Raw genomic sequence first — 27,414 nt, 5'->3', positions numbered from 1 at the left:
GATGGGCTGAATCTATTAACCCTGATATAGCCTAAAAATTATTTTTTTTTCAATAAAGAAATCACTGATAACAGCTACTTTACTTGTTTCAGTCTCTCATAAAAGCACTGACTTATAGAAAAAAGCATCTAGCTGTTTGGATAAGGAATTTACTGTATTGTGGCAGTTTGTAAAAAATATTTTCAATGTGTCTGATACTTAATTTTATTCCTTGAATAAAAATTCTGAGATTATAATCATACCTACAACATGAGAGGTAAAATATTCCCTGAGTACAATTTTGTAACAGTCTAATGATAGTCACCTTGCAAAATTGCACTCACTCTATCTATTCGGAAGCATGCAGGTTACCAGTTTTTCATTGACTCTTTTGACTGGTACCAATGGGGAAACTAGCATCAAAAGACTCTACTTGAGAGAGCAACAAAGGCTCAGAAACAGCCCATTCCTCTACAGGAGAAATCAAACACATTAAGGGGAAGGCTCAAAGGCTCACTGATGACCTTAAAGGCAACTTCAAGGCTGTAATTGAAGGTTTGGATATACAACCCCATTGGAGTAATGAGTAACCCAATCTCTTCTGTGCACTGCCTCCCCCTTCCCACCCCTCCCCCCCCTGCAGCCCCCAAATGCCACTGGGAATATCTTACCTCGACAAAGCACATAAGGATGGTCACCTGTCAACACAGCTTCATTGAGTGGCTTTGCCATAGCAGGGGTAGGTGCTGAAAGAACAAATGCATCACCAACGACAATTCAACCATCCCAAACTGAGGAGCTCTCAGGTATCCCTAGGATGTCCATTACCTATTCTGACTTTAGGCAGATCTTAAATATACAATGGTCTGTAAATTTCAGGCACCGCTTTCATCACAAATCACTGTAATTGAATGCAGAAGTAAAGGAAACTTGAGTAGCTTTATTTAGCTTCTAATTTCTGGGAGGCTCAAGAAGAATTATTCTGGACAACAAAAAAAAAATAAGACTGTGCTTACAGATCATTTTCTGCCATATTCTTTCTTTAGGACCACTATTTTATTGTTGCCCTTTCTATTACATGGGATGTACATACTGGGTGTTAATAAAAAGTCAATGCCTGTACAATACATTCTACAACTGAGCACCACTTTCTGTAACTGAACAGGCAAAGAGAAATTACACGGAACATCGGCATCTGGCAGTATTTTTCCAAAAAAAGTGACTAAAATGGGTTTAAATTGATTAACACTATTAAATCACATCTAATATTTGATACTACATGATTTCAATACAGCTATACGATACAATTATACAAAATGTGTTAACATCAAAGAATACAACCAAAATTAAGATAGCAAACAAAACCTATATAACTTTTTTTTTTACAGGAAAATACTTTTGAAGTATGCATGTAACTGCCCATTCTTTTAAAGAAAATCTACTGCAAGCAAAGTTATCAACCTCCGGAAAAAATCACACATAGCATTACTAAGCATATCCCCAAGAAGTGTACAATATGCACACTTGGAAAATACAAAATTAAAAAAATTGTAAGCAACAGGTGAGCTTCATATTTATAAGAATGTGAAAAGAAGTCCAATTTTTTTAGCACTGTCGTATAAAGAATTGTCTTTTTGATGCAAGTTCATGAATTAGCCTCCTATTGGGGCTGCACTTTACAAAACACCGTGTTCTTGAAACTGGGCTACAGAGCAAGATAGAGCATCTTAGCAATGTCATCTTAAAAGTTTTTTTTTTGTTTTTTTTGTTTTTTTTGTTTTTTTGTTTTTATTTTTACTACTTTATCAAAACATGTCCTTTAGGTGTGTAGGATTCAATTTTTTTTTAAAATTCTTTCCTAGAAACAATATACAAAGGAGAGGCATATTTATTTCCACTCATACTCCTGTAAGATGCTTCTCGAGTTCGAGAACATTCTTCTCTCTTCTTTTCACTGGTTGTTTTTGGCCTTAGCATGTGTTAAGATGTGAGATTTCAGGTTAGTTGACTGAGCAAACTTCTTATTACAGCCGTCGAAGGGGCACACATAGGGCCTGTCTCCAGTATGAATTCGCACATGTGTGCGTAAATTGAAGTCCAGTGAAAAGCGCTTCCCACAGCCTTCGAACGTGCACTGTCAGAGGAAAGACCACACATCAAAACTGTTCAGCAACTTTGACAGTTACCTGGGAGATGGGATAGCAAAAATCCTGCTCCTATCTAGGGGTGGCTTACTTGCCCTTAAGGAAATCAGATACTTCTATAGCCCACTACAGAGCTACTTCTCTAGTGATCCCTTGAATGGAGATCATGCTAAACTGTTTTGTAATTGTGTACAGGTAGCAATCTGAATGTTAATTCAAAACAAACAGTTTGAATATCTGACAAGCTGGCAGGCGTCTTACTGAATTACTTATCCTTAGCTCCCTGAGCTAAATGATACCAAATTCCTCAGCAGTTTAAAAAAGATTTCTACACTGGAATCTCAAAAGGGATTAAAATCCTGACTTTTACTCCAAGGTGCATTCATCAATGTATTTATTATATACTAAGTTCTGAATAAAGGATAACCTCAAGGAAATGAAAATTAGGCTTATTATTACAGATCAATATACAAAGGTATACAAATAATATGCCCGCACTTGGTTAATTAACCACATATAATTTATCATAATCCTAGTAAGAAACATCCCAGAAAAGAATTCTTCAAAAAACATCTTGAATAACTGTTAAATATTCCTAAACCATAGCACAAAGACAAAAATAGATGTCCTTTCACAGAAGATTGCCATTTTTTCCCCTAGCAATTCTTTCCCCAAATACCTGGCTAAATGTAAGTGAACTAACTACATATGGAGCCAAAAGGAAAAAACTAAAGTAACTAAGTGCTTAGACAAAACGAAACACCATGGCTCAATTGGTTTATATTTCAGAATATATATAATATGCTCATGATGCTATCATTTAGCCCATTTACTATTATACAATGCAGACAGAAGAAAGAAGTGGTTATACCTGAAAGGGCTTCTCTCCAGTATGAACCAGTTGATGCCGTTTTAGTTTTGAACTCTCAACAAAAGCCTTTCCACATTCTGCACATACGTGGACTCTAGGACCATGGGTGTGCAGATGTTTTCTCATGGCAGAGTTATCCCTGAACATCTTTGTGCATCCCTTAAAGCAGAGAGAAAAACTTAATTATTTTTGCCTCAAATTCTTTAACTATTCAAATCCTATTAGAATATTCACTGCTGTCACCTTAAAAAAAAAAAAACCACCAGCATAACATAAAATTCCCCTCAAAAGTCTGCTCACTTTTTCCAACCCGCAGTTCTTACATTACTTAAAAATTAAAATAAAACTTTACAAAGATAGTTTCAAAAACTTATGATCTAGTCTAATGGTAAATGTGGTAAACATTTCAAGATAAAATCACAGAATGTTAAGAGACCAAAAAGGTTATCATGCACAATTTAACTCTTTTGCTTTACAAATGAGGAAACTGGGGCCCAGAGGAGGGAAGTGACCTGCTCAAGGCAATATGGGCTCAGCTCTGGCAGAAAAGGGACAGGAACCCTGGTCTCCTGATTGATTTTCTATCTAGTCTACTTTCTTGTCTCTCCCAAATCTGCTGTCCACAAAAAGTATTAATAGAAAGAAGCATTGATAAAGAAATGGAGTTAAAATGATGGCAGTCCACCACTACCTTTGGTGGGCCCCATAGTCTTTGGTGCAAGTATGGTCTGTCATTCTCCATCTCCTACTTCCCTCTTTCTTCTCTCTTTGCCTCTTTCCCCTTCTTGACAGAGAAAGAAGCAAGAGGGTCTCCAAGGAATGGCAACTACAGAAGAAATTGATTCTGTGAGACACGGGGAACAGAGAGAAGCAGACAAATTGACTACCAATGCAATGCAGGTTGAGGTTGATGGATATGTGGTGCTTAAGAAGCGTGTCAATAACAATTTCTTCTGCAGTTGTTGCCAAATAATGGAGTGGTTTGAAAAATGAAGAAAAAGAAAAAGAAAAAGAAAAAAAGCATGATAGAAGGACAGAATAAATAACCATTACACAGTTCCCAGACAAAAAGGGTGGTAGATGGTGAGCAGAGTTGAGGTTGGGGGTTTGGAGGAACCAAAGTCATTTCATCTTGGCTACTAAAGTAGCGATTTGAGAAATTAGAGCTTTAAAAATCTTTGGAAGAAATGAGATGATAGAAACACAGCATCACTATTTTAAATTCTACTTTTATTTCTGGTCTCAAATGGAAGTCCTTTCCCACTTAAAAATCTCAATATCAATTCAATGAAATCAGATTGGGAAACGTAAGCTGCAAACACTGCATTATATAATTCATGATTTTGCCTGCGCTAAATGTACACATCCACTCCCTATCCCATGACCTTCTTTGTCTTTTTATTTATCAATCCCATCATCAACTTCTACATCTAACTCAAAATTTAGACTTCTCCTCAGAAGTTTTAAATTTTCTAATTTGCATCATTCACCTTTCTTATAAGTCATAAGCTAAAAAAATTCAGTCACCTCAATGAGATTATTCATATTTTAGTTAAGAACAGGTCCCTAATTACATCAGAAATAACATGCAACTGGAAAAGTTATGCTATATGCTATTGATACATCCTTCTCTAGTGACTTATTGAGGCATGGATTTGACCCTAAGTTTTCAAAGGATATGACAGAAGAGAATTAACTTTGGGCAGGCCCTACCTTCAAGCTAAAAAGGCTTTGATTACATGTCTGGTATCAGACTCTTTGTCTGTCCTATGAGACTAACTTAGCCAAGAGGTTCATGCCTCCCCAGTGAAGAAAGATTGTGATCATTTACTGACAATCATGGAGCCTAGAAAGAACAGTCCCAGTGTCTCGGGAATTCATCAGGACTTTGAAGGAAAAATAAATATTGGGTTAGTGCCATTTGATTAATTTCTAAATGTTGATAAAATGCTTAAAGGAAAACCACTCAAAATAATAGTAATAAAGGATCAGGAATACAATGTAGCCTACTTTGACTAAAATGTCCTTTTAGGAAAAGAGTCAGGACTGTATCAAAAAGAACACATCTAATTCCGAGATACATAAAATCTCCTTATTTTAAAAAAAGAACTCTAAGGACAATGTGTTGTCAATAGGAAGAAGGAAAAATGTAAATTCTATTCTATAATCAACATTCTACAGTTAATGACAGTTTATCACCAAACTCCCATAATCCCCTAGCATTACTTACTTTATGAGGGCAAGCTATTGTTCTTGGAGCATCATCTTCTTTAATTTTTCTTGGCTTCATTCTTACAAAAGAGAGAGAGACACAGGCATTTGCAGGAGTGGGTAGACTCAACTGAAATAAATCATATTCCCTGAAATGTTATCCTAATATAAAAATCATAGAACTATCATATCTCAGAGTAGGAGGGCCTCAGAAGACACCTAGTCCAACCTGGACAGAAATTGCTAACAACATCCTTGATGAGACCTCCAGTGGTAAGACAACTCACTACCCACTAAGTAAGGCAGCTCATTCTACTTTTTGTTAGATATAATGGTTTGAAGTTTGGATTTAATCTATATGGAGTCAAAATATGTCTCACAGCAGCTTCAACTCTTTGCTCCTCATTCTGTCCTTGAGTCAGCAGGATAAGTATAATTTCTCTTTCAATATGACTATGTAAGAAAGATAATGATCATTTCTTCCCAAGTCTTCTCTTTTTCAAACTAAACATTGTCAGTTCCTTTAGCTGATTCCCATGGTATAGTTCCTAGTCTCTTTACCATCCTGATCACACACCTCTTGAAACACATTAGGTAACTAATTTTAATAGGCTACTAAAGTCAAACACTATAAAGTAAATTATAATAGGCTAGATTTTCACTTCTATTATCTCTACAAGTAAACAAAGTCAAATAATAAGTCAAAATAAGTAAGTCAAATCTTATAACCAGAATAGAAGGAAATCTAACTTCTGACAAAAGAGGATCATAGCCTTCAGTACTTTATGGAGTAAAGAAATTTTCCTTAGTCCTGACTTTCTGCTATAAATCTTAGGTTAGCAGGCAAAACTGGAAAGAAGTATGGGATTAGGAAAAAAAAAAAAACAAGGAAACAAGTTCTTATTTCCACACTGCCATCTATAGTTTACTTATAAAGTGCCTTTTCCCTGTCAGTGCAAGTGTTACTATTCCTATTTTTGTAGATAGGAAAGAGGTCCTGAGAAGGGAATAGATTTGCTCAGTTACATGGTAGAACAAGGCCTCAAAAATTGGGTCTGACTAAATCCATTGCTCTTTCTACTTACTCCATACACGCAATACTATGCTAATAATAAAAGCCTTGGTGGAGGTGATATAGCAGGTCAATTTTGTAAATACAATATTGAACTTCCAAACTCAAAATCAACTGTTAACTGGGGATTCTTATTGTCAAATGAGTTAGAGAAACAAAGAAATCGAAGGATCACCATGGTCTCCTTTGGAAGTGTAGGAAGAAAGTACACTCAAATTTTTGATTTCTGACCCTAAATTATCCTCTGACTTACCTGGCATTTTCTCTGACCTAAAACTTGGTCTTTTGGCAAGGATGTCAAAAAACCTTCCCTTTAATTTCTCCCTTAGGATCTATGTAGAGTAGAAAGGAAATAAATTAGACAAGTTCTTGGATGCTGTAGTAGTCTAATCTACCCTAGTAGGGACTACTGTATACTTACATATTTTCCACCTTACCAACAGGTGAGATACAGGTAGGTATCTTTAAGGAAATGGCAGTCCTGATAACTGGATTATCATAAACCATCATTAATTAACAAATTCTTTCTAAGTTTTGTTTTTGTACTCAGTTTGGTTCCCTAACAAAAGATCCATAAACGTCTAGGTCTAGGTTTGTATGCAAATCTAATAGATATAAGATGTATGATAGTTTGGTAATTCTACTCCATCTGGAGGTTGATTCCAGACTTGCCTTAGTATGAAATATATTTTAAAAATGTGTCCTTGAATTTGCACAGAAATGTGGTTCTAAAAGCATCATAGTAAATAAAAACAAAACATCCTGAGGACAGAATAAAAACTAAGAGCTTAGCTGAGATTTTCTTTTAAAATCTGTTGGAGAAAAAAAGAAATATTTTCTGAAACGGGGAGATTTTTAATTTTTTTAAATGCTCTAATAGCAGCTAGGTAGCAGGCTCAGTGGACAGTGCACCAGGCTTAGAGTTGGGAGAACCTGGGTTTAAATTTGACCCTAGACATTTTTGGAGTTGTGTGATCCTGTGGTAAGTCACTGAGTGCCTAACTTTTGCCCTTCTGTCTTAAGAGTTGTTACTAGGACAAGGACAAAAAGGGTAAAAAAACCAAAAACCAAAAAACCCCCCCACAAACAAACAAAAAAAACCTGATTGGAATGAAGATTCAAATCATGTAACCCCACCCAGAATTTCTACTTGTTTCCAAAGTTTTGATGAAGGATCTTTTCCTAACTACCCAGGAAGCAATTAAAAGTACATATCAGGAATAAAATTCAAACTTGGTAGGTGCTTGGGGAATATCCCCAATATTCTCCTTGGGAATAATCACTCAGAATTATTTGGAAGTACATACTATTATCACCTAGATAGCTGAGGTTGAGAGAGAAGAACAAAGATATTTATTTCCTAGAACCATAATCTGATATCTAAAATTGGGGAAGGGAAGACCAAAAACCAGAATTTTTTTAAAGCCAGCTCAAAATTCAACATTTCTCTATGAAATTGTATGCACTGCTGGTTAGGAAAGTCCACTTCTTGAAACACAGCTAAAGTTGCAGAGATTGCCATTTTAGGGCCAAGGAAATATAACTAGCTTAATTTATACTACAAATTTCTGCAGCAATCTAAGTGGCACAATATCATGAGAAGGCATTTTAGAAAGATATTCTGGTTAGGGAAAAATGGCCATTTCCTTGAAATGAAAATGAATATTTTTTAATCATTTGCCCTTCAAATAGAGGGAAGAATAAGATGGATTTTTGATTATTTCTAGAAAAGCAATTGGCAAACCAGGTCTTGTGAAATCAGAAACTGGGAGATGTTCAAGCCTGGGAAGGGAATGAAGAGTTAGTGGGAACATTCCTATTCAATGTCTTTGATTATGCTGTCACAGTCTCATTGAACCCAGCTTCATTCTACTTACTTAAAGGGACAAATAGGAACAATGGATAGATTACATAGGAAATTGGATTTTTAACACTAAAGGTCTTCCCAAGACTCTGAAATGCCTAGAAGTATAATGGGCTGCCTTTTGATACAGCAAGTTCTGAAATACTGGAGGTCTTCTAAGCAAAGGTAGTAGGCCATCTCTGGGGATGTCAAATGATTCATGTTTCAGATTATGTATTGGGCTAGATTCAATCCAACAAAGCAATTATTAAATGCCTATTAGAAGCAAGATATCAGAGATACAACAAAAGATAAAAGTTGTAGCATTTGCTGTCAAGCTTACATATTGGATGGCTTCTAAGATCCCTCCTCACTCTGAGATTCTAAGCATTTTGGGGTCTTTGGACCATTTTAGTAGGACAAGAGCCCTTGTAGAACTTAACACTATCTTATACAAGCATTGGTTTTGATGAAATATTTGATAAAGATCCTAATTATCAAATCATTCTAGAAACCAAAATATGTAGTGAAACATATGCTTAATTAGTGGGTCCTTGCCCTTAATTAACAGCTTATCCTCAAACACTCACACCTGATCTTATGAACTTTATGAAGTAGGTAGGGTCTGTATTTGACATATTCAAATTACTTAAACTAAATTAGGGCTGAACCAAAGGCCAGAAAATTCACTAATACTTCTGAAAAATTTTAAACTCTTCTCCCTTCCAACTTGCCTATTGATGATAAACTTCTTAATATGAATTACTTTTAATTAGATCATTTAACTACTTTCTTTTTGGCTTGAAGAAGGAGTTTTAAGTACAACACCCCGCTCCCCCCCATTTCCCCTCAACTCCACTCAAAAAACAAAAGACAATTTTGGAGCATGGGTAGTTTATGGAAAGCAACATGGTGTGCCGAAGCACAAAGGCACTACACAGCAGGTGGCAGAGATGGAGGATGGGGTGGAAAGGGGAGGTGGAATAGGCCTAAATAAATATACTGTCTGGAAATTTTGCCCAAAGGCAGCAACTCAATCATCAGTGCTATTCTCTATTGCTGATCGGATATCTTCATACATCCTCAAGGGTGTTATACTGATTTAGAGCAACAGGTTTAAAATCAGAAGATTTTTTTGGGTACTAGTTCTGTTACCTAATAGATTAGTTGATTGACCATTTTGTGTCTCAGTTTCCCCATCTGTAAAATGGATATTTGCTCTGCCTTCCCACGAATTATTTTAAGGGGAAAGCCAATTTGTAAGTTGTAAAATGTTTCAGAAATGTGAGGAATTATTACTATACCATATTAGATCTCTTAAAAGCTCACAATTTCCCCCCTCACAGCCATCAATAGCACAATTCCAAATTTTGGCTATCTCTTATCCCCATGCTAGTTAATAAGGGTGACCCCTGAATTAGAATCTAAAGCTGTAAACAAGGAGTCTTTATTCACTAACTGACCTGAATCAATTAGTAACTGCTTCCTATAACCAATAGTATTACCAACTGTTTTAGTATGCATCTAAGATAATTCTAATACATAAGTACAATTTACATACTAATGATTCATTCAATAGTCCAACAAAAATTTATTAAGCTATTACCATAAACAAATCCTAGGTGCTTGGGGAGATATAGATTAATAAGATTAGCCTCAGTTTATAACTTAAGGCAGAAAAAAAAAAAACCACACCAAAAAAACCCACATATATAACCAAGAGCTATGTTGAATTCCCCAGAGGGGATGATCATGTTTAATGAGGTGTATTAAGGAAGGTTCCATAAACTAATATAGTACAAATATAGTAGCCTCTTTCTTTAAAAAACAAAACAAAACAAAACACAACAAAAAAAAAACTTAAAAGAAAAAGCTTTCAGGTAATGTCTTTACAATTTGAAAAGCTTTAAACTTGTTTTATACATACCTACTGTCATGATAGGGAACAAGAGAAATACTTGTAGAATGCCCAACAAAGAAACCATGTGCACTTTAGTACATACTACACTAATGCTCTTCAATAGTATTTTCCTGCAAGATACTGTATTTAAGGTAAGCCAGTTCAACTTACCTGATGATGCTTGTAGAAAGAATCAAAGAGGCATATTACCATAAGGTAAAAACAACAGTACTTTCTAGTTCCCCTAATCATCAATTAGTCAAAGTTTAGTCACCAATTCACTGGGATGAAAGTGCTAAAGAGTATCACTTAACCACAGTAAAGGCTAATGGGCTCTGATATTAACTTTGAGGTTCAAATAACCTGACTCTATATTATGCCTTCTTGCTTCCCACAGCCTACCCCACAGTTAAGTAGTAAAAACACATGTATGCACCCTTTAAAAGTTTACAAAGCACATACTTAAGATTGTCTCATGACAATCCTTTCAGGTAAGTATGATAAGTTATTGTCTTCATTTGAAACTGAAGTTGAGAGACTTTCAGAGATTAGGCCTTAACTCCAAATATCAGTATTGCTTCCACACATAATATTACTTCCTAAATACCCTTTATAGAATGTTTAAGATTTGCAAAGTGTTTTACAGATATGAAATTTGATCCTCACAAGAACCCCGAGAAGCAGATACTATTATCCACATTTTATAGGTAAGGAGACTGAGGCTGGGAGGTGTTGTGATAAGCCCAGAGTTACATAACTATTGTCTGAGGCAAACTCTTTTGTATACCCTTTCACCAGTTATTCCTAGTCAACTGCTTGTGTTTGTTTGAGAGGAGGCTATTGCCTGCTTACTGATCTAACCAGAACATCCTTGAATTTAACTAATGGCTTACTAAGGCACAAAATGGCTAAATAACTTCCCCAAATCACAGTCAACAGATATAGGACTATAATCCAAGACTTCTAAGCCCTAGTCTGGTATACTTTTCAAAATTCAGAATTAAATCAGCAGAGTTGATGTGGTAAGGGATTTGGGAGAAATTTAAGAGATGACAAATAAAAATTGTTTTAATTCAAATGCAGCCACTATCAAAACCTAAAATTAATCATATTTTCTCTATTCTACTGTCTCCGAGGATCCAAAATGCTGCCACAGACATTAGCACATCTGCTTAAAATATAACTGACCACTGTTGTTTTCCAAGTTTCCCTAGTAAAATTATACAACCACAATGACTATAAGGCACAGTAACATAAGGGGCTGGCCAAAATCTAAGAATATTTTCTTAAAAATAAAAAATTAAAAAAAAAAAAAAAAAAAGGAAGGAAGTGAGACATTTCTTGTGACTTACCTAGCAAATTCAGCCAGTTGTTTAGGATCTGAGAGGTCAATGCCAGGTATTCCTCCAGGAGGAAGTTTCTTGCCTGTCATGTACTCAGAATAATCAGGAGGTGAATTTTCTCCAATGATCTGTTCTTCCACCACTGTTTCATGGTCAATATCTTTTTTATCATCTGAAACACATTATGAGATTATCCTAGTATTTATAAAAATGTGCAATTCAGTTAAAATTGCTTTAACTTCTTAAAAGTTAAAGCAACCAGCAACCTAGACTTTCTATTAACCTCTTGTAGTCATCCTTTTCCTATAATGAAATCTTACTACTTCCTCCCACCCTGTTTTTTAAAATGATTTTTCCACAACCCCCTCCCCCACCCAACAGCCTTCATTTTTAATGACTGCTAAACATACAGATGTTAAAATATCTACCTCTCGTTTATGATGCTCCTCCCCCTTCTCCTTTAAGTTTTCCTATTACTAAGTCTTCTCAACCTTTTAAAGATAATTTATGATCACACATAAGGCACTGTAGCAACAACTGTGTGGGATGTAAAGATCAGTCAGTTAACAGTCTCTGCCCTCAAGAAGCTTATAGATACCTAAGAAATGACTGATAGCAGAGAGAGAATGGGAGTGATATATACATAAATGACTACTATTTAAATCATATTTTAGTCTTTGACACATATCAGGCTTAGGAATGGTGAAGGAAGGCTCTCTTCCTTTTTTACTTAGTGTATCTCAGCCTATAATCAACTGCTTGTAAGAAACCTGCATGTGGACTATCATGCCATAAATAAGTTCAAACCCAACACATTCAAAATACAAACCAGCTTTTCCTTCCCATTATTTCCTACATCCAGTCATATGAGTTTTGTAAAATCTACCAGAAATCTTTTTCCCTCTCCTACCTGGAAAGTAATTGCAAGTTTCTTTTAAATTCTACAAGAAAAAGCTTTCCTTAATAATCTTCAGAGCAAAAGCTGTAGTATAGCCACTTCTGTTTAAAAAACAAAGGGATAAAAAAACTGGATTTGTGATTTCATTGATTATAGAGAACTCTGTCAACTTAGATCAATAGCTCTGAGTTTTAGAAAGTTACCAAGAGGACTGCAAAGTTCAGTGACTGCCTAGGATCACAAAGTCAATACATATCAAAGATCAGACTCAAGACTTCCTGGCTTCAAGGCATTCTCTGTGTCTACCATGACCTATAATGCCTTTGTTAAGAAAATGATAAACCCACCTCCCAAAGGCTCTCTACCTAGAATGTGGTCTCATCCTATCCAGCCAATCCAATGATGACTTCTGTATCTTCCAAAGAGCTCTTTTATTTTGGAATTAGTGGAAAGTTAAGTCTGCTAAAACAGGATATAACCACAGGGGATCTACTCCAGCTAAGCTAGCCTCTCTCAATTATCCTCCACAGGATGCATATTCACAAATTTTTTGAACTTCTCTGACCCCAAACTAGTCCCTCCTAACTTCTCTTTCAGTTGTGGCATTATCCTTACAATCCCAGGCTTAAAACCTCAGTTATTTCGACACCTCCCCCCCCAACTTATGTCTAATTGTGAAAACTCTCTCAAATCCTACCGCCCCCCCCCTCACTTTAGTCTTTATCTAGAGATCACAACATCTAAAAAGCTTCCCCTCCCCATTAAGTCTCATACCTGTCAACACATCTTTCACATAGCTACCAAAATAATTGAATACTTACATGATTAGTAGAAAACATCAATGACTTCTATTCTCTACAGAGGGGACCCCCCCCCCACACAATTTAGCCTGCCAATCAAAACAAATAAAAATCCAGTTCTAAGTTACTCTTTTAAGCTTTCTCTTCATGAATTCTATAGGCTACCATCAATAATAAACTATTCATAAACAATTCCTTGACCATGTACCCTATTTTTGTGCTCCCTTTTCCTAGAATATTTTTCTCTAACCTAGTGGTATTTTCTTTCAAATCCTTTAGCTTAGAAAATCTCCTTTCCTCAGTAAAGCAATTTTTCACCATAAAAATGATTTCCCTCAGACTTTTGATCTGGCTTATACTAAAACATGTATGCAACTCCAAGTTTGTTCTTTTGTTGCCAGGGACCACAAATTAAGAATATTAGGTTGAGTAGATATATTCCCACATAAAAAATTGCTTATTCAAAGAGTTAAAAGTATAACTAATAATTTTCTATTTATATTATATTAAGGTTTTAAAAACTTTTCAAGAGGAATGTAGAAGCCATTATTATTATTATTATTACCATTATACAGATAAGAAAAATGAGAAAGGTTAAATATGTTGACCAAAATTAAGTAAAATACGCCTTAAATATGAACTTAGGTGTCTCTAAAAGCTCTTTCTATGATGTTTCCAATGCATGAAGTAGTTTATAGGAAAATTCTTTAATATTAGGTAATAGTTCAGAATGTTATTTTTTGGTATCTTCTTTATCCAACTAATTTTTACCTCATTCTAAGCCCCATAGCAAAATATTTGGTATATGCCAAAGAAATTAAATATTAGTTTTAGTTTCTATTAAGGATGACTACAGCTAGGAGAAAAATCTACTACTTGCATCCTAAGCCCAAATTTGGGGGAGGAGTCTGAGTGTGAGGTAGAAAAAGCCTGGGCAATGGCTATCTAATAACCCTCTACTCATATCACATACAAGATACTTGCTTACTGTTGAATTTGGGGAAGAGGTAGCTAATTTTCTTTAGACAACTCCTATCTCTTATTTGCTTCTCTCTCTCAACTGCCTGATCCCCCAACAAAACTGGCTCATGGGCAAGAAGAGCCTACATTGCATTGTTGGAAAAGAATAGTACAATAAATCTTATTCTTAGCACTTCCCAAGTAATCAAACTCTCATCACAAGTTCAAATCTTGTAAGTGGATATGGAAGAAATGGACAGTCAAAAGTTGAGTCACTAAAATGAATAGAAATGGACTAAACGGTATAAGCTGCCGCAACCACCTCAGTTTTTCTTATGTATAAGGAGTGGTAACGTGTTTCGTTCTACCACAAATCATTAAAAATGAGAAGTGCTTTTATAAGTAGTCATAGGGCAATATATAAATTTTTGCCACCTTTGAGAAAATAAGAACCTGGATAATTTGATCCAGAAAAGACTAAGGAAGGACTTAACTGGATATCTAATATGGGTTCCGGGGAAGAAAATTTGATTAAGTGGTAGCACTGATGCTTTTTTACTTGATATTTCCAGATAGATGTTAAAAAAAAGGAACTAGTTACCAAGGGAAAAAAAATGACTTCTTCATCAGGTATATAACAACAGGATAGAGACATTTGTCTAAAATTGCTTAAACTCCAAGTAGCTTTAAGATTAATTTAGGTTCATAATATGGTCAATCATAAAATTCCAAATTATTCTTGATATAATTTATTTTTTCTTTCTAATTAACAACCTCCCAAAGTGAACATGAGATTTACTAATATGTTGTATATATTGTTAAGAGAAACATACTATTTTACATATTCTAGTTCATAAATTCATAAGCAGTTCTTAGAATTGAAGATTTAGAAAAAAATAGGATTTGCATTTGAGGTTTAATAAATATGAAATGAAATAATAGATATTACTATTATCAGGGTAAAAGATTAAAATAATGAAGCACTTCTAAATGATACATACATAAAACTTGAAAGCTACACAAATTCACAGAAAAAAGCACAGCCAAAAGGGACTAAATTAGATTATTTGGTGATAAAATTCTTTCACCAGACATGGATAAGATTTGATTAGAATTATCAAAAGGAATGCAATCTACAGTAATAAGACTACAAGGTTCATTTGAGTACTTTATTACCTTTCTATACAATGGCTATGCCAAGGCCATAGATGAAAAAAATTCTACTACCAAAAAAAGTTTGTACTAATGACAGCACTAAAAATGCATGCACAAATTGGATCCATAAGATTTGGAAATTTAGCTCAGAGAACTAAAGTGATAAAGCCTAATAAAGTGCTTCCAACTATTAAAAAGCAGAGACAAGGTAGAAAACTTTGGTCTGAAATTCTGGATAATCTTTAGCCCCTCTATGGAGCCAACTGAGTTCATTACAAATTTATGTTAACCTTCAATGGGTTCTCACTGATAAGGAGCAATCTTTTAATTATCTAAATGAAGTACAGAGTCCCTGCCCTCAAGGTATAGGTCTGTTTGGCTGGACTACTGGGTGACTGAAAAGAAGTAATATGTAATAAACCTGGAAAAGCAGACTTTGTATTTGGTCCTAGATGCAAAAAAAGAGCTATTGGTGAGATTCTTAAGCTTTAATAAGAATCACTTTGCTGCCAGGGGGTAACTACTGGGTCGGAAAAAGTGGGAAAAGGGACAGATTTGAGGCAGGAAAAAACAATTACAAAGCTACTGCAAAAGGTATTAAACACTACCCCCCTGCTCCCCACCCATAAGAGACGCTTTGCTAAGGTTACCCTTGGATCCCTAAATGATCCTCCCACCCCCAATGTCTTCAATGAGTTACTCCTTCAACCTTCAACCTTGATCCTGGCTTTTGAAGCCCTTCACAATTTGATCCAAACCTACCTTTCCTGATTTCTGATACGATCCAGTCCAGTTAAACTAGACTACTCTCACAACCTTGTTTCTGCATTGCTCACCTGTCTCTATTCCTTTGTTCACATCTCTCCAGCTTAGAAATGTACTGTCTCCTGACTAGTCAGAAATACCTGTCTTCAATCCCACTTCAAACACTAAAATGACAGCCTATCACAACTTTTTCTAGTCCCTAAAATAAAGATATTACCTGCACTGAGAAGCAGCAAGGCATAGAGGAAAAAAGAACCAGACATTAAAAAAAAAAAAAAAAAAGCCAGGACAACTTGAGTTCAAGTCCCATCTCTGATATCACATGAGAATCATAATTTTTTTAGGGGTGTGTGGGTGGGGAAAGCTGTCTAAGACACTAAGTTTTAAAGATTATATGCACTGTTATGTTTTTCTGACCTAGGAGTTGCCAACACCAATGAAATGATAGGCTGAATCTTTAACTCCATCCTCTAATACCTACCAGTAACTATGATGGCGTGCAAATTACAAGGGACAAGCAATAATTCGGATATGGGGTTTTTTGTGTGACAGCAATAATCTACTGTCATCATGCTGATTCGGATCACCTGATTTTGACCAGATGAACTTGAATTAACATATTTCTCTACCTTTTATTAGTTTTTGGTCATTCTGAGGGCTAAACATTGTGCCATACAAATTTCAATGCTCATTTTCTGTTGCCGTTAATTCTGTTTTTTATAGAATTCCAACGAAACATGCAAGTTATACAGCTCTTAAATACCACATTTCAATGACTTATCAAGAATGGTGTGGAGAAGTCAAGTGTTTCAAGTATCATTCAAACCCATAATCAAATATGATCAGTTGCTTGGAAGCAGAAAGGCCTATGGTTAAGTACCAAGCACTGAAAAACTATTGTTGCAAAAAAGTCTAATCCTCAGGAAATAAGCAAAGAGATTCAGAAAGACTGGGCAGATGGAGCAGTTATTACTGATTCCTCTCCAGTGGGGTGTAGACTTCTTGAAGTTAGAAGAGCACTAAGAAGCAGAAAAAAAATACTTATAACACAATACAAAGACGGAATAGTAAAGAACAAAAAATTTTAACTTAAAACATAAAAAAATGAAAGTTTTTCATGCAAAGCCCTAACAAAAATATGGTCAGAAGTCATCTAGGTGAACCTGCATAAGCTTGGCATCTTCAGATGATAAGTTATCCATATCAAAGAAAGGTTTGGGGCATTTATTGTTCCCAATGGGCTCAAAAATTTTATCCCCACTGAATAATAAACTGATAAAATATGCTGATATACTGAGAAACAGAATTGTTACAGAAGTTCCCAACAAAGATAGATGACTTTATTCATGCCCCACACATCATGAAATGTTAAGAAATTTACCTGAGATGGTGATAAAACGTTCTTTGACAGCACTGTATCCATAATAAAAGTGTAGTTTGATGATGAATTAATTAAATAAAAATCTTGTGAACTGAGTGTCAAATCATGTAAAGGAATTTATTGCAGTGAAATATTACATTTTAAAAAGATTTAATAAGTTGTAAGGTTTTTATGTCAACAAATTTAATTATTTTACTTTGACCCAGTTAATTTGTATTACATGGTACCTATACAGAGGTATATTGTTTTGTTTTGTTTTTTTAAATATTTTTCCAGGAGGCATCTCAGTGGATTGAGAGCCAGGCCTAGAGATGGGAGGTCCTAGGTTCAAATTTGACCTCAGACACTTCCTAGTGGTGTGACCCTGGGCAAGTCACTTGACCCCCATTGCCTAGCCCTCTTCTTTCTGCCTTGGAGCCAATACACAGTATTGACTCTAAGACGGAAGGTAAGATTTAAAAAAAAAAAAAAAAATATATATATATATATATATTCCTGTGGTTTCATGATTCATGCTGTCTCCTTCCCCCCTTTTCACTTCCCCCTCCCAGAGCTGACAAGCAATTCCACTGGGTTATACATGTATTATCACTCAAAATCTATTTCCATATCATTCATTTTTGTAATAATCTTTTAAAACCAAAACCCCAAATCATATATCCACATAAACAAGTGATAAATCAAGTTTTTCTTCTGCATTTCTACACCCACAGTTCTTTCTCTAGATGTGGATAGCATTCTTTCTTATAAGTCTCTCATAATTGTCTATAGGGGTATATTGTAAAGATGTATAAAAGTGCTTTGTAAACTAAGGCAATATATAATAATACATTCTTTTAATATCCCAAGATTCAAGTATTACCATCTCTATGAAGAGATCTCTTCATCCTTAAATCTTTATTTTTTCCTATCATTCTTCTCTTTATAAAAAGGAAAGTGCAGTTATAACTATCTATCTGCACATTTTTTCTTCCATTAGATATCTGTGGACATCTTATACACTATAAATAGATAGATTTGCTGGTTTTGGCTTCCTTTGTTGCAAGGGAGGGCTCAACGTGTATATTCAGAAATGATTGGATCAAAAGGCACCAATAAAACTTTAAAAGAGAAAAAAATGATGATGAAAGGCCAGTCTTCATCATCTTTGTAACCTAGCATTGTACTTTGCTTATGGAATAGCAGGTGCTTACTTGTTTGCCAAAAGTGTACTTATTTGATATTAAACTTTGAACCAGCCATTCATTCACTCAAAAGTCAATAATAACTTGTACCTGTTGACAAAACATATTGGCTTTATTTAGTCAATTAGCTGGTGAGCTGCCCTATTGGATTGAAAGCCAAGTCTAGAGACAGGAGATCCTGTGTTCAAATGTGACCTCAAGATACTTCTCTAGCTAGGTTACCCTCTGAGGAAGTCATTTACCACCCCCACCCCCTATCCAGCCATTAACAGCTCTTCTCCCTTAGAACAGATATACCTGGTGTTGATTCTAAGATAGAAGGTAAAGGTTTAAGAAAAGTTTTACTTACTTACTTACTTACTTACTTACTTACTTGCACACACACACACACACACACACACACACACACACACACACGTGTGTGTTTTTACCTAACATCCCAATAGTTTATAATTAACTCTTTAATAGTAAAAATGTTAAATAAGATATGATAAAGTCTACCAGATGTTTTAGATATGGAAGGGACCTAAAGAGGTCATCTAAACCAGATTCCTCATTTTACAGATAAAGAAATCGAGACATGGGAAGATTAAATAATTTGTCTATGTTAAACCTATAGCATCGGGATTTGAACACCTAGGTCTTTATCCCAATATACCATGCTAACAAACCATTTAAAGATTTTCTTTTTTAAACAACCCATATCTTCCTCCTTAGAACCAATACTATGTATTGGTTCCAAGGCAGAAGAGTGTTAAGGGCTAGGCAATGGGGGTTAAGTGACTTGCCCCAGGTCACATAGCTATGAAGGGTCTGAGGCCACATTTGAACCTAGGACCTCCTGTCTCTAGGCCTGGCTTTCAATCCACTGAGCTACCCAGCTGCCTCCCATTTAAAGATTTTCTAAGTCACAGTCAAACTACATTTCCTAGTCTTCTACCTATCCCCATTCTGCTTCATTTGCATCTATCCACTTTATTTTGAATGGGTTTGTATTAGTTTCAAAAATTTTCTTTCAACTCTACTGATTGATGATTGCAAACTTACTCCACTTCCAATGAAACACTTTGCTATGGAACATGAAGTTCTTGGACAACTAAGGCTAAGAATCTGCAATTTTTTTTCTTATTCAAATTTAGTCCCCTTTAAAGAAATCATATAATAAAGAGTAATAAATAACCTGAATTAATTATTTCTAGGCAGACACTTAAAGAGAAGTTATTTTTGTTAACAACCTTGACACAATGAAAAACAAAATCACTGCAAAAAATGTGCACAGTCCAGCAAAATAAATGCCTGCATTGGTTATGTCCAAAAATGCAAATTTCACTCTGCTTATTTATCACTTTTCTATCAGGAGGTGGGCAGCATTCTTAATCATGGGCCTCTGGAATCACAGTTGATCATTCAATAGATTTTTTGAGTCCTTTAGAATTATTTTTAATAGTATAAATTATTCTAATTTCTTTTCATTTTACTTTTACATCACTCAAAGTGATGTTTGTGACATCTGCTTCTTTATATAGACTTCTACTTGTACTCTTTCCAGTCATGTGAGATAAATTTCTTCCCCCATTGTATCCTTTACCCCTCTCCTCTTATTTTAAGATAAAAACATGAAAAATTCACTCCCAGTCTAACCCCATGACTTCTCCTAACTCTCAGATTATGCTTGTATTATCTTCATTAGAATGCAAGCACTTGGGTCTAACAAGTCTTTTCTGATTGCTTGCTAGCATTTATCATTTATTATTTCTTTTTATTCTCAGTGTATTTGTACTTAAAGTTTCTACTCAACTTAATTACTACTAGTTTACTCAAGTCTTTAACATTAGAAATGCCTTAGAAGTCCTCTCATTTAAGATTCATTTTCCATTGAAGGATCACACCAAAAAATTCTAGATAATTTATTCTTGGTTGCAAACTAGGTGGTGCAGGAGAGTGCGTCAAGCCTGTAGTCAGGAAGATCAAAGTTGAAATCCAGCCTTGGAAACTAACTTTGTGACTTTGGACAAGTCACTGAACCCTGTTTGTGGCAGTTTCCTCAGTTTTCCTTTGTAAAATGAGTGTAATAGCAGTCTTCTAGCATTGTGAGAATCAAATGAATAATTGTAAGGCACTTAACTTAGTACAGTGCCTGACACTTAAATGCTATATAAACTTTAGCTATTATTGTAATTACTGTGCCTTTATATTTCAACTTTTTTGGGGAATAGCTTATTCCATGTTTTCTGTTCTTTTACAAGGACAGCTGCTAAATCTTGTGTAGACTGTGGCTCCTTAGTAAACTTTTTCCCCCCTAGTTGCTTCTGGTATTTTTAAATTTGATTTGGGAATCTCTGGATACTGTGATTTCTATCAGGACATTACAGTTGTAATCTATTTTCACTTGGCCTAGGGGTTTTCTAAGAAATCTGGGTTCTTTCTTTCATAATTTTTGAAATATACCTAGACTCTTCCCTTTTTCTTTTGCTCACAGCCTTTTGGTAGTACAATATTTCTTAAGTTATCTTTTCTTGCAGATGTTTTCCAGGTCAGTTGTTTTTGCCAAGATATGCCTTCCATTTCTGCTTTTTTAGTCTTTTGATTTTAATCTTTCTTATTAATTTATGGAATAATTCTGCTTGATCCATTTTAATTTTCAGGGAGTCTGTTATTTGGGGGTAAGGTTTTGAGCCTTCTGTGTGCTAAGCTGTTGATTCTTTCCCCAAGTCTCCTCCAAAGCTCTTATTTCACTTATATTAAAATTCATTTATAGCTCTTGCATCATATCTTCCAGGAATTCAAATCAGTCTTTGTGGCCAAATATATTTTCCTTTGAGGTTTGCTTTTAGGCCCTCTGGAATCATCTCTTTTTAAGGTTTGTTTTTCAGCGATTCCTTTTCTGATCACAGCTCTATCACCTTCCCCCTTTTTGGGGGTGAGGTGTGTAGAGATTTAGTTATTCTTCCAGGGATCTGCTCCAGGTAACTCCAGTGCCCAGCTAGGGTCTCTGGGCAGAGTCTATGATCCTAGACTTTCTCTGTTGCAAGGTTCCCACCCTGATCACTTGCCAGTAGTTGGAACTTTTTATTTGAGCTAAGGATGACTTGCCATAGAATTCCTGATTACTACCAAGTCTGACATTCTTTTTAGATATTTGTTGTATGAGTTGAAGGGTAGAATGGATTTCAAGTACCTATATTGCTTCTTTCTCACTACAATCCTGGTTAGTATTTTACAGTAATACCTGTATTACTACTTGTAATGACTTTGAGGCAAGCCATTTAACCTCTCTTGCCACAGGTTCTTAATTGATAAAATGAAAGGTGTACTAAAATAATCTCCATGTCTTTTTATCTCTAAATTCTAGGACTCCAATCCAAAGATTAGACAATAGCACATAGCTTCAAAAAACATGACAAACTTGGGATAGAGTAAATAAACAAAATTTTCCTTTTGATTCACTTTTGCAGTCAGTCAAACAAATTAAGAAGCCAGTATGACTCAAACATTTGCCTTCTCCTAGTTTTATGGCTGGCAACAAAGACTGAAAATTTTAATTTTTCAGTGATGGCAAAGAGGAAATGATAATCAAATTAGGAGATAAAAGCAGATTGTATTTATATGGTTCTCTATGGTCTACAAAATACTTGCCTTAATAACTATGAAGGTACAAGAACTGTTATTTTACACAAGTAAACTAGAGTATGCTGATGTGAATTGCCCATGATCTCAGTTAAGTGTGTTTGGAGTCAGCACTTGAACAAAAACATTGATTCTGAGCCTAACATTTCTACTATACCACACTGTGGATTAAAATAGACATATTGAGGACCCTTGTACTGCTGGAACCAGACACACGTTTAAATGGATAAATTCTCACATTAATTGTATTGCTAGTGGAAGCTCATTTAGCTAACTTTTGGATCCACGGCAATGAAGTTTAGCATGGAACAAACTCTGTCCTCTACCACAGGACATGTACTTTGAGCCCTGTAACAAGGTTGCTGGATATTCATGAACTCATACATACTGTTACATTTTTTGAGATAGGGAATACAATAGGGTTGACTCCATTTATGGCCTGAAGTGATAAACTGTTTTTTGTATATGACCTCATCAGTAGCATATTTTAATCTGTTGCCCAAACTACCAATAGTCAATGAAATTATTGAAGAAAAAAAAAGGTAGGATGAAAATAGTAGGCATAAATGGACAATCCATTTCTAATTTTCATCATTTCCATATTGAAACCAGAACATCTATTGTGCTTTTCCACATTCATGAAGTTACTCACCACAATCTATCTTCTTCCTTTTCCCCAGTCAACACCCTTATATCTTAACAAAATTACTCCTGGCATCATACCCCTAAAATAACCTCTACATGCTGTCACACCATCTTCCTATAAAGCAGAAGGTGAATGTCACTCACCTGCTCAGACCTCTTTAATGATGACCTCCACCCAATAAAAGTGTATCCTTCTTAACCTGGCCCTGCACAATTTAGTTCCCAAATAGCTTTCTGGTCTTACTCCTTCATCACCATGCTCTAGCCAAACTGGATATGCTTTCTTTCCCTTATTCTTATTCTCTTTCCAATTACTGTGAATATAGTGAAAAAGCACCAAAATACCTAAAATTAAGAGCTCTACTATTTAGTGTGAGATCTCAAATGAATCAAACAATTTCTTTGGGGCCTCCCCTTAGCAGAAAAAAAATGCTTCGATGCAACTTTTATTGGTACCACTATTATTTAGATGCCCCTCCTCTTTGATAAATAAGTATAGTCAAGAAAAATAAAACTAACATATTAACAATTGTCTGAAAATTTATGCCTCATTTTGTACCAATAGGCCACAAAAGAAGGAGACCTATCTCATCAACAGTAACACCTTGGCTACTCATGGCATTACTCTGGGTTGGTTACCTAATCTCTGAGTCAGAGTTCGTCATTTATAAGCAGGGCAGAGTAGATCAGAAGATTGGACTGCCTTTAAGGTTATCTTCCAGTTCTGAACATGATCTTTGACATCATAATTGATCACCACATTGAAGTTCTAAAGTGTTTCAATGCTATTGATATTGTTATGGTTATCTTTTATAAGATTATACAGATCTTCCTATTTATGTCTGAATTCTTCATATGCAATAAAATCTCCTTATAATCAGATACAATTTCTCCAGCCATTCCCCAAATGATGATCTCATACTTTGTTTCCATTTCTTCCTCTGCGAAATGAGTAGATTTGACTAGATCTCTAAAGTCTCTTCCAAATTAAAAAAAACTTCTATTCCTTTATTTATAAACCTTCCCTATCTGAAACGGACTCTCTCCCAATTTCCACCTGTTAAAATCCTTTCATCACAAAAAATAAGCAAGAGATAATTATAATACTTAGAGCATTTTTTCTTGTAGCCAAAGAAATGGAAACAAAGCAGATGCACATCAACTAAGAAATGGTTAAATAACTGTTGTACATTAATGTTAATAGACAATTACTAAACATAATGAATATGAATAACATGGAAGGAGATTACATAAATGAGGGAAAAGTAAAGGAAATTATGAAAACAAATACATACATAAAAATGTAAATGGAAAAATTAATATAAAAAATAGAAATTCAGTGGTTAGTTCTAAAAGAAACATGAGAATGTGCTTACTTCCTTTCTTTGAAGAAGCAAAGAGCCCTTAGTGTGGAAACACTGCATAATACTGGACTTGGCTTATGTTAATTTCTTTGTTATAAGAGGGGCATTTGGGGAAATGAATGTGGTATAAAAACAGATTAATCCATTTAAAAAATCCCTTATTCATGGCTCAGTTCTGGTGCCATTTTCCCCACAAAACCTTCCCTATTCCACTTCTGCTAGAAGTGATCTTTCTCTCCTTCAATCTCTCATAGCACTGTCATTCTATTTCTGTCCTCAGGATTTTAAGTGTTTTGAGGACAGGGACTATACATTTCCTTTGATAAAACTTTAATTGAATTTTGTTGACATTTTCCTTTTAACCCCCCCTGTATTCTTCACATAGCTCATACCCTTAATCCAAAAATCCTTTTTCCTTTTCATTCTGTTTATCAAAATCTAACTTCCTTGGGGAGTGAACTCTCTCCTCCAGTCTGCACTGTCTGGCAACTGGAAATCTCCATTCTTGCCCCTAAGGTCAGGTCTGGCCTATTACAAGTTATTTTCATGTGGATCTGTGATTCAAATGTGTAGGGAACTCACAGTATGGAGACTCCCAATACCTAAGGAAACTTGTGTGTAATAAAGCTGTAAAGAATTGTCTAAGAGACTTCATTCAACAAGCATTTCATAAGTGTCTATTTTATATGCAAACTGGGGATACACAAGACAAATAAACGAACACAGTCCCTGCCCCAAGGAACTCACACTCTACTGTGCAAAAATATGCAGAACAGTTAAGCCAACACAACAAATAAATAAATAAATGATTGGGGGGTGGGGGGGGGGGGTGGGGAGAGAAGAGTTCCCAAAAGGACTCTTGTAGGAACTGACACTTGAGCTGAGCCTTGATGTATAGTGTTTCTTCTGTGCAAAAGCACAAATCAAGAGATGGAATATGTATATAGGGAGAAGTAGGCCAGTTTGGGGGAAATCAGAATGTGAGGTGTGATGTGAAATTAGTCTGGAAAGATAGGTATGAAACTGTGAAGGGCTTTATGCCAAATAAATTTGTCGTCCCCTCCCCCCCCAAGAGGGGAACCACTAAATCCTCCTGAATATAGAGTAGAAAGGCCTGCTTTTGGTATTATCAAATGTAACACTTGTGTCAAGGAGGGATTGGAGAAGGGTGAGATTGGCTAACATGGAAATTATTGCTTCAGGTGAGAATTGACATGGGCTTGAATCTGGGCAGAAGACGTATGAATGAATGAGATATGTAAGAGAAGCTATGTAAAAGTAGAAATGACAAAACTAATATGGGAGGGAGAATGAGGAAACCTAAGGGGTTGTAAAGTTGCATGATTGGAAAGATGTTAATATACTTAACAGAAAGAGTGTTAGAATGAGACATAGGTTTGAAGGAAGAAGATAATGAGCTAAAAATGACTTGCTCCTGGGCAGACAGTATGAGTCTGAGGCAGGACTTGAATTCATGTCTTCCTGCCTCCAGAGCCAGTCCTCTTTCTCTCTACTGTTCTAAAGAATACCTCTCATTTGAAGTAAATTCCCAGAATATCGGAATATTCTAATCAATTTCAGAATATGTAAGTGCAAATATTATCTCTGATATGGGTCTAAAATCCAAGATATATGGGAAACTAACATGAATTGAAAACAAAAGGATATGAAAAACAGTTCTCAAACAATTAATTGCAAACTATTAACAACCATATAAAGATTGTTCCCAGTCATTAATCAGAGAAATACAAATCTGAGTTTTCACTTCATACATAGAAAATTGTCAAAGATGACAAAAGATGGAGATGTTGGACGGTCTACAGAAATACAGGGAAATTAACAGTTGATGGACTTGTAAATTTGTTCAAATCATTCTGGGAAAGTTTGAAATTAACCTAAAAAAAAAAAATAAGTGACTAAGATGTTCATCATTTGGGCAATGGTTAAACAAATTTCAATTGTGATCATAATGAAATATTACTGTGGCCTAAGAAACAACGAATATAAAAAATTTAGAGAAGCATGGGAAGAACTATATGAACTGATCAGAGTGAAACTAAATGGCTTTTTTGATTCCTTCCAACTCTATGTATGATCTTCTATAAAATAAGAACCAGGAAAACAATGTACATAATGACAATATAAATGGAAAGAACAAAAGCTGAAACTGCTGGGCAATAAGCTTGAGTCCTAAAAAGAGATGAGGAGATTTACCTCTCCTTCTTGGTAAATGTGGGGAAGAGTGAGGGTTATGTATTATACATTTCAATTTGGTTGTCAGTTAATTTTGCTGAACTGCTTTTCCCACTTCCCCTCTATATTAGTCTTTGTTTCAAGGATTGGTTTGTAGGGGAGGAAAAAAGGATGCATTCGGAAACGAAGGTGACATAAAAGCAAAAGACACCAATAAAAAAAATTTTTAAACGTGCAAATAAATACAAAACTCCATTTCAAAATCAAGCAATTTTTGGATTACCTTAACTTCTGCTTCTATTAATAACTGGCAACACTCTTATAGGACACCATCTATTAATCTTAACACTACATGTGTGACTTCTTATATGTATGTTAATTCTTGTATTATTATTTACCTTAATATAGCCTATCTCTCCAAAGAGATTAAGTTCTGAGAGAGGCACCATGTGTTCTATGTCTTTGCATCTCCCACAGTGGCTAACAGTGCCATGCAAAAATTATATGCTCACTATACACAATCATCAATTTATGTTTATAAACATTTAAGACAATGTCTAAAGTAAGCCTTATTTCTTGCTAGTGACTTGAACATAAGATTACTGTTGAAAATGCTTTGTGGCTCAAATTAATATCACAAAATTTTTAAAAAGCTATGCTAGTTGTGGAAATAAGATTTTCAGTCTTATTGAACAAATTGAGAGAGAACAAAATAACTGTTATTTCTGTATTTAATAGCTAATACAAGTTAAAATGTGTTAAGTGTGTAGGAGAGATCACTTCTAGCTATAGACAGGAACGGGGGTAGGGTGGGTAGAGAAAACAAGAAAGACTTCACGGAAGGAGTTGACAACCAGACCTGAGTCTTGAAGGAAGAGAAGGATTTCAGCAGACGGAGATGTGGAGGGAGTCTGTTCCAGGCATGGGGTATGGCCTGTGCAAATGAAGAGGTGGAAAAGGGCAAGATGAGACCATGAAATGGCTATTAGTCCAGTTTGGCTGGAACATAGAGTACATGAAGGATAATAGTGTGAAATAAGGCTAGAAACTAAGCTTGGGGCCATTTTATGGAGCATTGA

The 27,414-nt window shown here is 35.3% G+C and overlaps 1 protein-coding gene across 1 annotated transcript; it reads right to left on the bottom strand.

Annotated features, from left to right (window-relative positions):
* Nucleotides 1-899: 899 nt before the first annotated feature.
* YY1 (YY1 transcription factor) lies at nt 900-27,414 on the bottom strand. The gene is made up of 5 exons (XM_044664598.1): nt 27,195-27,414; nt 11,373-11,535; nt 5,225-5,285; nt 2,995-3,153; nt 900-2,113 (listed from the first exon to the last, which is right to left on the bottom strand). Exons 1-5 carry the CDS (start codon nt 27,409-27,411, stop codon nt 1,931-1,933), a joined length of 783 nt encoding a protein of 260 aa, XP_044520533.1. The 5' UTR covers nt 27,412-27,414; the 3' UTR covers nt 900-1,930.

This window comes from Gracilinanus agilis, chromosome 2 (assembly GCF_016433145.1).
Source record: "Gracilinanus agilis isolate LMUSP501 chromosome 2, AgileGrace, whole genome shotgun sequence".
In the NCBI taxonomy this organism is placed as follows: domain Eukaryota; kingdom Metazoa; phylum Chordata; class Mammalia; order Didelphimorphia; family Didelphidae; genus Gracilinanus; species Gracilinanus agilis.
The sequence above is the reverse complement of the archived record's forward strand: the minus strand, read 5'-3'. Positions and strand labels throughout refer to the sequence as shown.

Excerpts from the sequence above, each read along its gene's own strand:
- YY1 (XM_044664598.1), bottom strand. The coding sequence starts at position 27,411 with ATGCTCCATAAAATGGCCCCAAGCTTAGTTTCTAGCCTTATTTCACAC. Across the intron at positions 11,536-27,194 it reads TCTCTTCCTTCAAGACTCAG|ATGATAAAAAAGATATTGAC; the intron begins GTCTGGTTGTCA and ends AATGTGTTTCAG. Across the intron at positions 3,154-5,224 it reads CAATAGCTTGCCCTCATAAA|GGATGCACAAAGATGTTCAG; the intron begins GTAAGTAATGCT and ends CTCTGCTTTAAG.